The sequence below is a fragment of the Patagioenas fasciata genome, chromosome 1 (genome assembly GCF_037038585.1).
Source record: "Patagioenas fasciata isolate bPatFas1 chromosome 1, bPatFas1.hap1, whole genome shotgun sequence".
NCBI lineage: Eukaryota > Metazoa > Chordata > Aves > Columbiformes > Columbidae > Patagioenas > Patagioenas fasciata.
The window spans coordinates 68,127,937-68,140,094 of NC_092520.1; the positions used below are offsets into that span (position 1 = coordinate 68,127,937).

The window sequence follows — 12,158 nt, forward strand, 5'->3', positions numbered from 1 at the left end:
AACATTCTCACAGCCTTCAAGGATCAGAATTTCCCCCAGCCACAGGCTTCACTTTTTTTTTTTTTAAAGTTTACATTTTATTTTTAAAAGGCTGTCTCAGTAGGAGAACCTGTGCATCAGAGGCTGATGCACAGTAAAATTCAATTACAGACAGATTAGAGCTGGCAAAAAAAAAATATTTTAAAATATTTTTCAATATAAATTCTTGGCTCAAGAGAGAATTTGAGAACTACATTGAAGCAATTTGTCTTACTTTCTCTTTCCCTCAAGAAAAGAAGACAAATATGATTTGATTGCCATAGATTGTCTGCCAACCTTGCACATTTTCTCTTGGCTCCCAACAGTTAAGGGAATCCAGCAGACAGAAAGGAACCTGACAGATGCACAGTCTTTTTTAACATTATCCACCTGGCAAAGAATGATTTAGAAAGAAAAGGGCCAGGACTTACACTGCATGCTGACATAAGCTTCAAGAAAGCAGATGAAACCTGACATAGAATCATAGAATCATTTTTGTTGGAAGAGACCCTCAAGATCATAGAGTCCAACCATTAACCTAACACTGTCACTAAATCATGTCCCTAAGAACCTCATCTACACAGCTTTTAAACACCTCCAGGTATGGTGACTCCACCACTTCTCTGAGCAGCCTGTTCCAGTGCCTGACAACCCTTGCTGTGAAGAAATGTTTCCTAATATCCGATCTAAACCTCCCCTGGTGCAACTTGAGGCGATTGCTTCTCATCCTGTCGCTTGTTACTTGGGAAAAGAGACCAACACCCTTAATGCTACAACATCCTTTCGGGTAGTTGTATTAACCCAAACAGTTTCAAGAGAGATTTTAATTTAATGTCCATTTGGTATTTCAACTTTCTGGTGTGGGTTGAGAAGAAAATACAAAAAATGAAAATATGCTGAGCCCTGCCAGAGTCTAGAGGAAAATGAAGAGGGGCTGAAGGATGCAGCAGCAGGGAGCAGGCAGTGGCAGTAGCAGTGGCTGGTGGAAGTACAGGAAAGAGTTTGTGAAGGGCAATTCTCACCATTGGGTTACAAGGTGAGGATAAATACATGCACAGCAGGTAAAGTACGCAGGAGTGACAATTTGTACAGACTTCTCTTCCAGATGGTAGTTGCCTCAGTGATAGCTCTGGATATCCCACCAGCTTTTTAATGCTGGTCTGTCTGATGACTAGCTGCATTGCTGTTTAGTTGGAAGAAGTTGGCAGAGAAGTACCACAATACTGCGAGATGGTTTGAGTAACTGCAAACTGAAGTAGCAAAATTACAAATCCTGCAAGGAAATCCACTCTCAATAAATATTTCTGATTAGGGTAACAGTCAGGACCTGTGCTCTGGCCTCTCCCACAGGTCTCTCAGCACCTAGCAGTGACAAGCAAAACCCACTGGCCAGCTAAGTGACAAGTATGGCCACCTTGAACCACTGCTATGATTTAAAGCAGCTGGAGCTGCTTCTGTGCCTGCCTCATGATTCCTCTTCCAAACTGCCTGTCACTGAAAAAAACAGAGAAAACGTCACTGTTTTTAATTTTCACTCTGTGAACAAAGAGCCAAAGTGCAAATATGATCAGCACTGACAAAACAGCAACTTCTTTTATCCGTCTTTTTTTTCCTTGCTTTTCTACTGAAGACATAAAATCCTTTGGGTGTTTCCTCATTTTTGTCCTGTTTCTTCCTGTCCCTACTCTGCAGAGGGTTAGGAGGTCAGTACTCACTGTGTAGAAGCCGTGGATGTTTTCGAAATTTTCATGGCACTCTCAGCCATCTCGATGGCTAGTTTTATCTCCATCTTTTTGTACAATGACACAATGCTGGATTTGGGTTGATGTTTCCGAATCAAGATTTTCTTCAAATACTTATTGTCAAACTTTTTAAATCTGCAAAAGAGACGTTTAAGTCAAAATGTATGAAAAAGGAAACATTATTTTATTTCTGTGGTACAAGCTGATCTTCATTCAAATGCATACATATATAATTCAGTGGTGGAAACTGAATCCAAATTGGGGACACCTGTGAACTCCTGAAGGCCCAGTGCATGGAGACCTTTAGGGAGACATTTGGCATGGTCTACTGGTCCACAGAGATTGCAAAGCCCACGAGACAAAAGAGAGAAACAAGCTGCAATCAGAGCAAAAAAAGAGAGGATGTGTGTTTGCATGTAACACCACCTCATTTGTTAGAAAAGAATGTGGCCACTCTCCATGCTTTTGTACAAATGTATTCTGGTGGGGCATTACAGCAGCAGCTGCTCTTACAGTAATCCTGGCCTATTCAGCCAGCCACCAATGAGGATCTAAATGGCTCGGCAGTTACAGTAGTTTAGACCCATTATGTTGCTGATAATTTTGAATCCTGACAATTAGAGCAGAGAAAATACATTTCTTTGTATTCTGAATAACAGAGAAATTGAATGGACTGCAAAATACTATGTGCTCACGTGCTGCAGATTGTGAATTATTGTTAATGTGTAGCATAATTTGAATGTGAATGTGTGTGTTCTTTGGAACAGGTATGTGTGTTCAGGCAGACATTTTGCAGAACAACAGCAGATCTTCTTATAAGTTTCTTTCAAAGAAACAGTTTACCACAGCAAGGTAATGTGCTCTGCAATGCTATGAAAAGCACTACAAAGTTAGTACATTTTTTCTTAACAAAGGCTACTTTGTGTACACTAAAGCAGACACAGGTACATAAATGTTTCTACTGGGATGAGAGCTTTCTATGTTTTTCTGTGTAACAGAAAATCTCCTGGGTGTCATCACTTAGTTAATTAATTCTGATATACATATGCTAACCATCTTTAAATTTGCATTTAAAAGCCTAGGCAATACCTTTTAATGCAATCCTCTTACACTTAATGTTCACATACAGTGTGCTGTTTGAATCTCCTCCTGAACTAACACACTACATCAGCTTGAATAAAATTCTCCTTTCGTAGCTGTTGGGTAGACATGAAATAAGGGGAATTAACATTTTCTCACTGATATGTGTAAATGCATCTATTCCAATGGCATTACTGCCCCAGGAGAGATTTGTTTGGCCTATTGACTGCACGATGATGTAGGACTGATGGATATCCTAAAGCTATCTTGGTACTGTGAGAGGCAGGAGAACATTTTAACTTCTTTGTCCAGGTGTGTACCCTAGATACATTGGTATTCCCTGTTGGGACAAGAAGTGGCTGCAAACCAGCCACCTTCTTACCACTCTTAATTCCTCATCTCCATAGGGAGAAACCTGGTCATGAAAGACGTTGCCATGTGTACCAGCAGACTCCCAGCTGGATTACTGGGCTGCAATGCTGAGAGGTGAGACAGAGGACTCCAGCACAGAAGGCTGGATGTAGCCTAAGGGATAGCATTTAGCCCATGGCATTGTAATACAATGTTTATGGAAAAGAAAGATTAGTCTCTTCGCACACTTCCCTTCACATGCTGTGGTGATGGCCAGCAGGATCACAGGGCTTCCTTAGGGGAAAGGTGAAGGGAACGGCAGCTCAGAATGGGAAGTTTGTCTCCTGCCAGAGATCCATAAAGCTTTGCAGAACTGCCTCATCCTACTTACAGGAGATAAAATGCCGGTCCTGAGTTTCTGAGTGAAGACCAGATTGAAAGAATCTGTTTATGCTACTGGATATTTATTATAAATTCAACCATTCCCTTCAGTGCTCTTACTTTAAATGACTGAACCCCAAGACCTGTAAGAACAGGTTACTAATTATTGTTGAATCTGTACTCAGCAGTAATGGATAGTATTTGCCATGAAGGGTTACAGCAAAAGTCAGTGATGCACTGACACCTTACGTAGCTTCCATTCTAAATCCAGACCTAAAGGAGCAGTGCCACGGATCTGAGATTTATGTCAAAGAAATGTGCATGCAGCTTAAGTTCATGCACTATGTTTTTCTTTCATGAGGCCTGTTTTCTGCTTGTTTGTGCAGAAGCAATTTAGCAGGCAATATATGAGCACTGCACTCCCAGGAGATAGCAGTTACTGAGGAGTTCACTTTTTAAAAAGAGATATTGCATGTGTCCCCAAAATTTTAAAGGTATTTTAGCATAAGATTAATTTCCTATCATATTTTACATGGTAGATTTGTTATTTTATTATAGTAAGCTGCAATAAGAGATGCTTACTTATCTCTCAGCTGATAATGACTCCAGTGTCCACATATGTCTTCAATACCAGCCTTCAAGTGATCCATCAACTAGAATAACAAAGATGGAAAAATTTTAAGGGGCTACTATGAGAAAACAGTGTCACCACAATTCTACAATTTTTGTCAGGATTTTGAGATTTTTTAAATGAGGGAGGGGATGTCAGTTAATTCTGAAAGCATCTACCTTTCTCTAAAAATCAAGGCAAAGATCCCACTGTGGCAACTCCTGTGGTTGGCTGCAGTACCCATATTTTGATGGAGATGACAAGTCTGTCAGTCTGCTGTCACATCTCACCGCTACCCAGCAAATTAAAGGACTGTGTCCAATGGAAGATGATACCGAGCATCCAAATTGACTGATCCTCTTTGTCTTCTGAGACCAAAAACTAAATTCTTGGTTTGTCAGCCAAGTTTTTCTTCTGCCTGTGTGACCTCCCTGAGAGAAGCACAGGGCCAGGTACTCCACACCTTAAACTTTGCCTTGACCAACAAGTCCTCAGAGGATTTTGCAAATTACAATTAGACTGGGGGGGGTCCATCACTGCTAAATGTCAGGATTTTCAGTCATCTTTTGTGTGTTTCCAGCATTATAGAAACAGAGAGAAATATGTCCAATTCTTACATACATATTGTCGTATATGGTGCTTTTAAACATAAATTCCTCCTAAGGTCAAGTGTAAAGGTTGAAATAATAAGAATTAAATGCACTTCAAATTCAAATCAGTTGAGATGCTGTAATTTTGCTGATGTTTCTGTATACTTAATTTTAAAGAACAATGTGAATTTCAAATATATTCCCTGTTATGAAAATGAGAGCATGTATGTATATTCTGCATAGTGTTGTTAAGTCAGTTTGACCAGCTTTCTGATGCTTTATATAATGGTAATTTGAGAGCTAAAGCAAATGTTTGAGAGGCAAAAAGACAATTTATCAGAATAACTTGAAACTAAATTTGCAGATCAATGGTTCAACTCATTTTAGTTCAATAAAACTTGATTAAAGACTTTTAAAGTATCGGTGTGTCTAGAACCAGTCAAATATGGCAAAAAAGTTATCTGGAAAATCTAGCTGGAAATGATGAGAAGTCATTTTGTAAATTCCACCTATACGCATCTGTCGTGCCATGGTTACACATATCAAGAGGGGCCCTGCTACACCATGACAGTTTTACAATATTATAATGTGACAGTCACTACGAATACAAGTGAGAGAATATACTGTAGAAAATTATGCCTAGGATTTCCTCCAAATGCTGTTAAAATTGTTCAGTGTCCAAATCCTCTGAATGTCAGTGCTAACAAACACCTCCTCCTGTCCATCTCTTTTGGAACACTCTTTCTCTCCTTTTTAGGATGTCGATATACAAAACTACTACTGATATACAAAACTTACTCGGACATGAATTTCTTCATTGATGGACTCCTTTTTGTTGGTCTTCTTGACATCAAGATATCTGACCAATGGTCCAATTGTGATTCCCTGCATTTGGAACAATGAGTTAAAATGTTAATCTTTACAAAAAAAAAAAAAAAAACAGAAAGTAAGCAAAATTATTTAATTGTAATCAATTAGGAAAGCTGTGTCTTAGGCATAAAAATGATCTATTACTTATATGGAGAGCTAAAGAAGAGAATTAAAATTCAAAAACTTTAAAAAAATACTCATCAGGATGGTTTTTTTAACTGAGATTGTATTTATCAACATTTTAACTACGTAAAGTAACTAACTCATTGACAACATACTTCAAAACAGCACTCACTTGAAATAAAACATCTTTGTGAGGTTCTTACAATCTTGAAACCTCTTACTTCAATATTTTCAGAACTAAATATTTTGGGGGGGTTTCACTCAGAAACCATTTTCAGCTGTTCCAAATTCTTTACTGCCCTGCTACAGAATAGCACTTTAAAAGAGGAGATATTAAGAGAAACAAAATTAATTTTTCTGAAACATTCTGGTGGAATCTAAGTGCATAACCATGAGTGCATAGTCCCCACAAGGCACCCTAGAATATCTGAGATGTTTGTTTGAGAAAATGCAGAACATGGGGTGCAAGACCTCCTGAAAATCCAGTTCCTCCTGTACAGCACTGTAAGCAAAGAGGAATAACCCAAACATCTGAAGAAGCACCAGACACCTATACTTACAAATCTGAATTATTCACTTTCTTTTTCTTCAATATTCTTTTGCAAATTATTTCAAAATATTTCTATTTTGTCTCCCAGATGAATGAAGATAAACTAAAACATCAAAAATCCTTCATAAAACAGTCATATTGTTTCCTGTTCCATTTGCGATGCACAGGTAGCAGAGATTGTTTCTGTGCCAAAGTGTAAAGTTAAAATGCTTCTTAGTTGGGAAACATTAGGAAGCACATGTGGAGTGAATGGAAGAGATTTTGGACAAAAAATGCTCTTTTCCCTGGATACATTAGAAGACACAGGTTTTCAATGTGGACTTTCTGAAAAAATTGTTTAATAATACCTAAAATGCCCTGAAAGGGTAGTTAAACAGTGGAGTGTTAAATCGAGCCGTAAAATACAATAGTTTGTTCCAGTCTAAAAGTAAATTCAATGCAATCTTCACTATGAAACTTCCAGTCACCTCTATTACATGAATGAAATCCATTAAGAAATACACTTACTTGGATGAACACAGTGAAATATATAACTACAAGAGTAGCAGTAATGAACAACTTTTTTCTTGGGAAAAGATTCACTGGAAGCAAGAACGCAAGAGAGAAGCTGCTGGCCCCTCGAAGGCCACTGTAGGAAATGATGAGTTGGTCTTTGAAGGTGAAGGGATAAGTTCGGAACTTGTTACTGATGTAGAAGAGAGCAAATACACCTAGGAAGGGAAAAAAAAACCAGAACTATTATTAAGCAAGGAGGAAAGGAAAATATTTAAAGGAAAACAACATATTGGCTCTGGCAGCTGTTGACAGACCTTTCTTTTCAATTTTGGGTTCCTGTAGCTTCTGTTTGACCAACTGTTACGTCTGTTCTGTGTGAAATAATCTCCTAGAAAAGACTGTGGTTCCTAACTGCTTCAGGCTTTAAATTCGCTAATGCGGTTTAGAGGTGAGATTGGGTGAAAATATTTACTTTTTATATTTATGTTGCAGAGTTCTTCTCTGAAGTTTTCTGCAGTCAAGACAGCTGGATGAGAATTTTTCCTGTGACTTCCCTTGCAATGATTCCTGATTTCTGCACAGTATTTGCCCAAAGTGTTTGAACAGTGCTTTACCAACAAGTCCTGTGGACAGGTTCACTGAAAGGCAAGGAGTAATAGCATTTTAATATTTAATCTTCTGCCTTATCATGTCTCTAATTCTCTGTTTATTTCTCAAACTTCATTTTGATTTTAGTAAATGTTAAAATTAATCAGACAGCTGTGTAAGGACTGCAGCTTTTTTTTATAGAGGACATTTAGCAATTTACTTGATTTACTCTTATTCTTCATCTTCTGTAAGAAACACCTGTCCTATGTTTAATGTGAAAACTGTTAAATTACTGAATTAAAAGCTGAAAAATGCTGATAATTACTAGTGTTATTTTACAGAATTGATACCGATAAACTCAGTGGATTATTATATGTAAAGTCAGTAGCAGTATCCTGTCATGTAAGTTGTTGGATACCACTTTATATAAAACCTTTTTTGGCTACTTATAACTATGCTAGACATCAGCTACTCAGACCGAAACTGTGTATGTAAGGTATCACCCTCAGGCCAATTCTCTTTACTTTATTCGAGCTCCAGAGAAAATGATGTAATCATTTTAGCAAACAAATTTAATGAAAAATGTTTCAGCCTTCCTGTGGAAAGCTCTAGCACTCCCCTTGGTGTCTGAGAGAAGTATGGATGTGTGGCAGCAAATTCACTTTTGTATCAGGAGGACACTTTTTCTGTCTTGATTGGAAGGACATTCCGATACAGACTCTGAAAGCAAGCTTTTAAAAAACTCAGAGCCCATGATTAGTCCAGGATTAGAAAGAAAATATTAATTATTTTTTGCTGTCAACCCAGAAGAATCACATCATCTCTACTGCTGAGTACTTGAGTCATCCCCATATGATAGAGCCGTTCAAGCGCACATATTTGATCCTTCACATATTTCCCTTTTCCTCTGGTTAAAGCCTTTCTCCAGGGCTCCCATGGTTAAAAACTAAAGGTCTCATGGTGTTCTTTCTGACTGAGGGATGAGCTGTCTGAGACATTTAAGAAATAGCACCTTAATCCCAGAGGTTTAATGCCAATGCTTAGCTGATCCCAAATGTTAGACTCGGAGTACTGTAGGCTGGAAAGGGCCTTTGGACAAGAACATAATTCTGGCTTGTGTTCAACCTGTTGTCCACCAGGCCAGGTCTTTTTCTGCAGAGTTGCTTACTGGACTCCAAGGCTGTACTTGTTAGTGGGATTATTCCAATCCACATATAAGTCCTTGCAGGTCCTCTTCCTAAACTTCATGAGCTTTCTGTCAGCCCATTTCTCCAGCCTGTCCAGGTCCTTTTGAATGGAAGCCATACAGAATATTGACTAGTCCCTGCAGCTTGGTGTCAGCCGCACACTTGCTCAGAGTGCATTCCATTCCATCCTCCAGGTCATTAATGAAGACACTGACACAATATTGGTCCCTGTACTGAGCCCTGTGAGATGTCATTACCCACCAACTAGACCAGTATTTTGAGCACAGTGGTCCCTTTCCACATTATTGACCACTTAAGCTGGCCAAAATCTGCCCTTTCAAGTCCAGGGTTGTAATTCTGCTGTTTGTGTGCTCACTCCTCTCAGGGATCTTAGCATCCACTGTCTCGTGGTCACTGCAGTTAAGGCTGCCCTCAATATTCAGCTACTTCTTCCTTCTTTATGAGTGTCAGAGAAGATAAGGCATATTCTCCAGTTGATTTATCAACCAGTCTCCAGCAACTATCACTTACTTTTTCCTCTCCACCTTCAGGGCACAGCTGGCCCTGATGATTCACCTGAGAGGTCTTGTTCCCCCTCAATACTGTAGCAAGTGGTGCAGGGCCACACCCAGAGCTCAAGCCTGGGCTCTGTATGTAAAGGAAATATAGGCAAGGGCTGAATGCTCTAGGAGACAGTGGTAGCAAAAAGTGCTCAATGTAGCTTTCTGCCCTGCAGGGTACTCCAGAGAAGCCTTATTTGATTATAAATGAAGCATGGGTAACTAGCCTACTAATTTAGCCAAGGCAGGTACCTATATTGCAGTGTTCCTCCTAGGCCAGCTGATAGAATATTTGGATTTCTCATTTTCTCTAAAAAATACAAATCACTCTGAAAAATTCTACTGAAATTCAAAAAGAATGTAGTTATGATGACAAATTCAGGCACTCAGAAGTTACAAAAAGTCAGAGATAAGGTTGCCTGTATAACCATATTTTTGGTCCTCTCATGTACTATTTTCAAAACATCTTTCACTACAGAAGTATCATTCACTCATATTTTTAACTAAATGCAAGTAACAAATAACAATGGCTGGGTAGGATGTATTCCATAATTCACCACCTTCTCCAGGAGTAAATGTGCTTTCTGTTGCAGCACTTGTAACTTAACCTGATGCAGAATAGAGCATACACATTCAGAAAAAGGATGGCATAATTCATGGTCAACAGGTCCAAAACAGACCCTCATATAGCACAGGCAAGGAGTCTACCTTCCTGCAACCCTAACACAGTGACTGTAGATGTTGAGGAAATAGTAGGTGAACAGAGCTCAGAAAGCGGCCAGGCTTGCAAGCCTTCCCTAATTGGCATCTCCTGCAGACTTTGTTGAAAACACTGCTGGATGGTTGGTCTGATCCTGTAGGTCATTCCTTCTTCTGTTATGTCTACTAGAGTGTTTGATAGGATGGTACTAGTAGATGAAGGAGAAGATGGCAATGTGTTGCTTCTCTGCTTCCACAGTTGTGGTAAATTGGCTAACAGACGCAAGAGCAGCTTGCACAAGAAGTCTATCAGGACTGCTACCACCTCCAGGACACCACCAGCCTTCTTACTGCTTCTCTTTTTTTCAATGTTACTGTCAACCAACGTTGGACATTAGGAGAAGATGAGAGATTGTGTCCCACAGCTCTTGTAACGTCACCTGTAAGCTGCCATGCCCAAGCTGGAGGAATCCCAGTAGAGGACCTTTGTAGGAACAGGGAGATGCTGTATGTAAAACTGGAGTAATTTCAAACAGGCACTCTTTTTCTAGCAGTTTAAAATTTCAGAGTTGACTTGTAAGGAGCAATAGCATAGCACTGTTGGCCTAGGTATGTTATAAGGAAGGAAAGAGAGTCCCTGTATAGTTATTCATCAGTGTTAATTTTCACCTCTCTTCTTTTTCAATGCCTCTAGCACTCCTGGCTCAGGACTTTTAGCATTATAGCACCAAAAGTGTGCTGTTGTTCATTATCTATTTAGTAAGTTAATTACAGTGTCCAATTAAATAATTATGAAGCCCACTTACCCAAGGGCATATAGTTAACTAAGATATCAGCATCTATATAGGCATAATCATGGCAATATTTACTTTTGCTTGAAATATTCCATTCTCACATAATAATAAAGTCTGTGTTTGAAGACTGGCATTCAGATTTGTTTGGGTTTTTTCCCCTCCTTTTTCTCCACCTGTAGACTTGTGAAATTAACTTGTCAGTAACATAACCCTAGTAAATTCATTATTAAACCGGTTATACCAGTCTGCACAGACTTTTCTAACACACCTTTGCACCAAAGGGTTTCTCCCAGAAGTGCAGAAAAGTTTGCCTGCAAAAGCTGACTTACTCAGTGTCCGCCAAATGAGGCAGAAGAGCAGAGTGAAGGAAATGAAGGCCCAGTTCCACTCATGGTTTTTCCCAACTGTAGACACTCCCATGAACACGAAAATTAAGGTCTCGCTGACACTGCTCAGCATCTTCATGAAATATTTTATCGTGGTATAGGAGTTCTGGGAAACATTCTCCTCCACATATTTTTTCATTGTCACGGCACATGCTGTCATCCTGTATCAGGCAAAACAGCAGAGATCAGCCACAGCCTGCTTTTCTTTTCATTGAAGTACAACCTCAGCCTTCATTACCTGTACTCCCCATGACCAAACTTTGACCTTCCTAATATCAAGAAGCATTTTCTTCAGTAACAGTAGTTATTTCATTAGACAGAAGAGTGCATTCATTCAGATTTTTTGATCCATTTTGCATACAGGAAAAAGGAAACAAACCAGTCAGCTTTCCTGACAAGGAAGTGAGAGTATCATGTTCCAGTTCAAAGTCTGTTTTACCCTGAGCACCTAATACACAGCCACCAAGGACCAAATATTTGAGTCTCAAAGGGCAAGTTGATTTTGTACCAACCTATGGACAGATCGTCTAGAGGCACATAACCTGCCTCTTAGTGACCTTCTCCCTTGAGGTGGTGGTGGGACAACATAGTGATAGTCCTGTGCTATGGTCAAAGTTTCAGCTGGCTGACAGGTCAATGGGGAGAGGGTAAGCTGCAGTAACTCTCCAGGGGACACTGAGTTACCCTACAGATGTGTCTTTCCCCGCTTTTAGTTACTCAGGATGTGGGGAATGTGCCTAAGGAAGCAAAGGGATGTTTTCTACCTCCTTGGTGTTACTGAAGTCTAGCACCTGCTTCAGGGGTATCAGCAGGCAGCCAGCACAGACGGTGGTGACAATCACATGGAGCAGCAGTCTTTGAGCAGTCCTACTGAAGGGGGTTTCCTTTTCCTCCCTTCATTTTCCATAGTCACAGGTAAAAGCTAGATTGAATGCTATACTAGTAATATATTCCGTCATCTATCTAGTTTCTACTGATATTATTTTACTTTGGGGGGGGGGGAATTCAGAGAACACTGACTGTTCATTAAATAACCCTTCATCTAGTTTCTGTTCATTTCATTTCCACTGCAGAAATCTCAAGAGTATTCTGGTGGAGCTGAGACATTTAGTAGGTCCAAGGACACTCTAAGAC

The 12,158-nt window shown here is 39.5% G+C and overlaps 1 protein-coding gene across 1 annotated transcript in view; it reads right to left on the reverse strand.

Moving 5' to 3' along the window:
* SLC9A4 (solute carrier family 9 member A4) overlaps positions 1–12,158 on the reverse strand; it is a 36,208-nt gene that overhangs the window by 12,660 nt on the left and 11,390 nt on the right. Inside the window, exons 4-8 of the mRNA XM_065849734.2 lie at positions 10,968–11,185; positions 6,823–7,025; positions 5,571–5,657; positions 4,155–4,225; positions 1,734–1,895 (exon numbers count right to left, since the gene is read on the reverse strand). Of these exons, the coding sequence (XP_065705806.2) occupies positions 1,734–1,895; positions 4,155–4,225; positions 5,571–5,657; positions 6,823–7,025; positions 10,968–11,185 (741 nt within the window). The remainder of the gene's footprint in view (positions 1–1,733; positions 1,896–4,154; positions 4,226–5,570; positions 5,658–6,822; positions 7,026–10,967; positions 11,186–12,158) is intronic.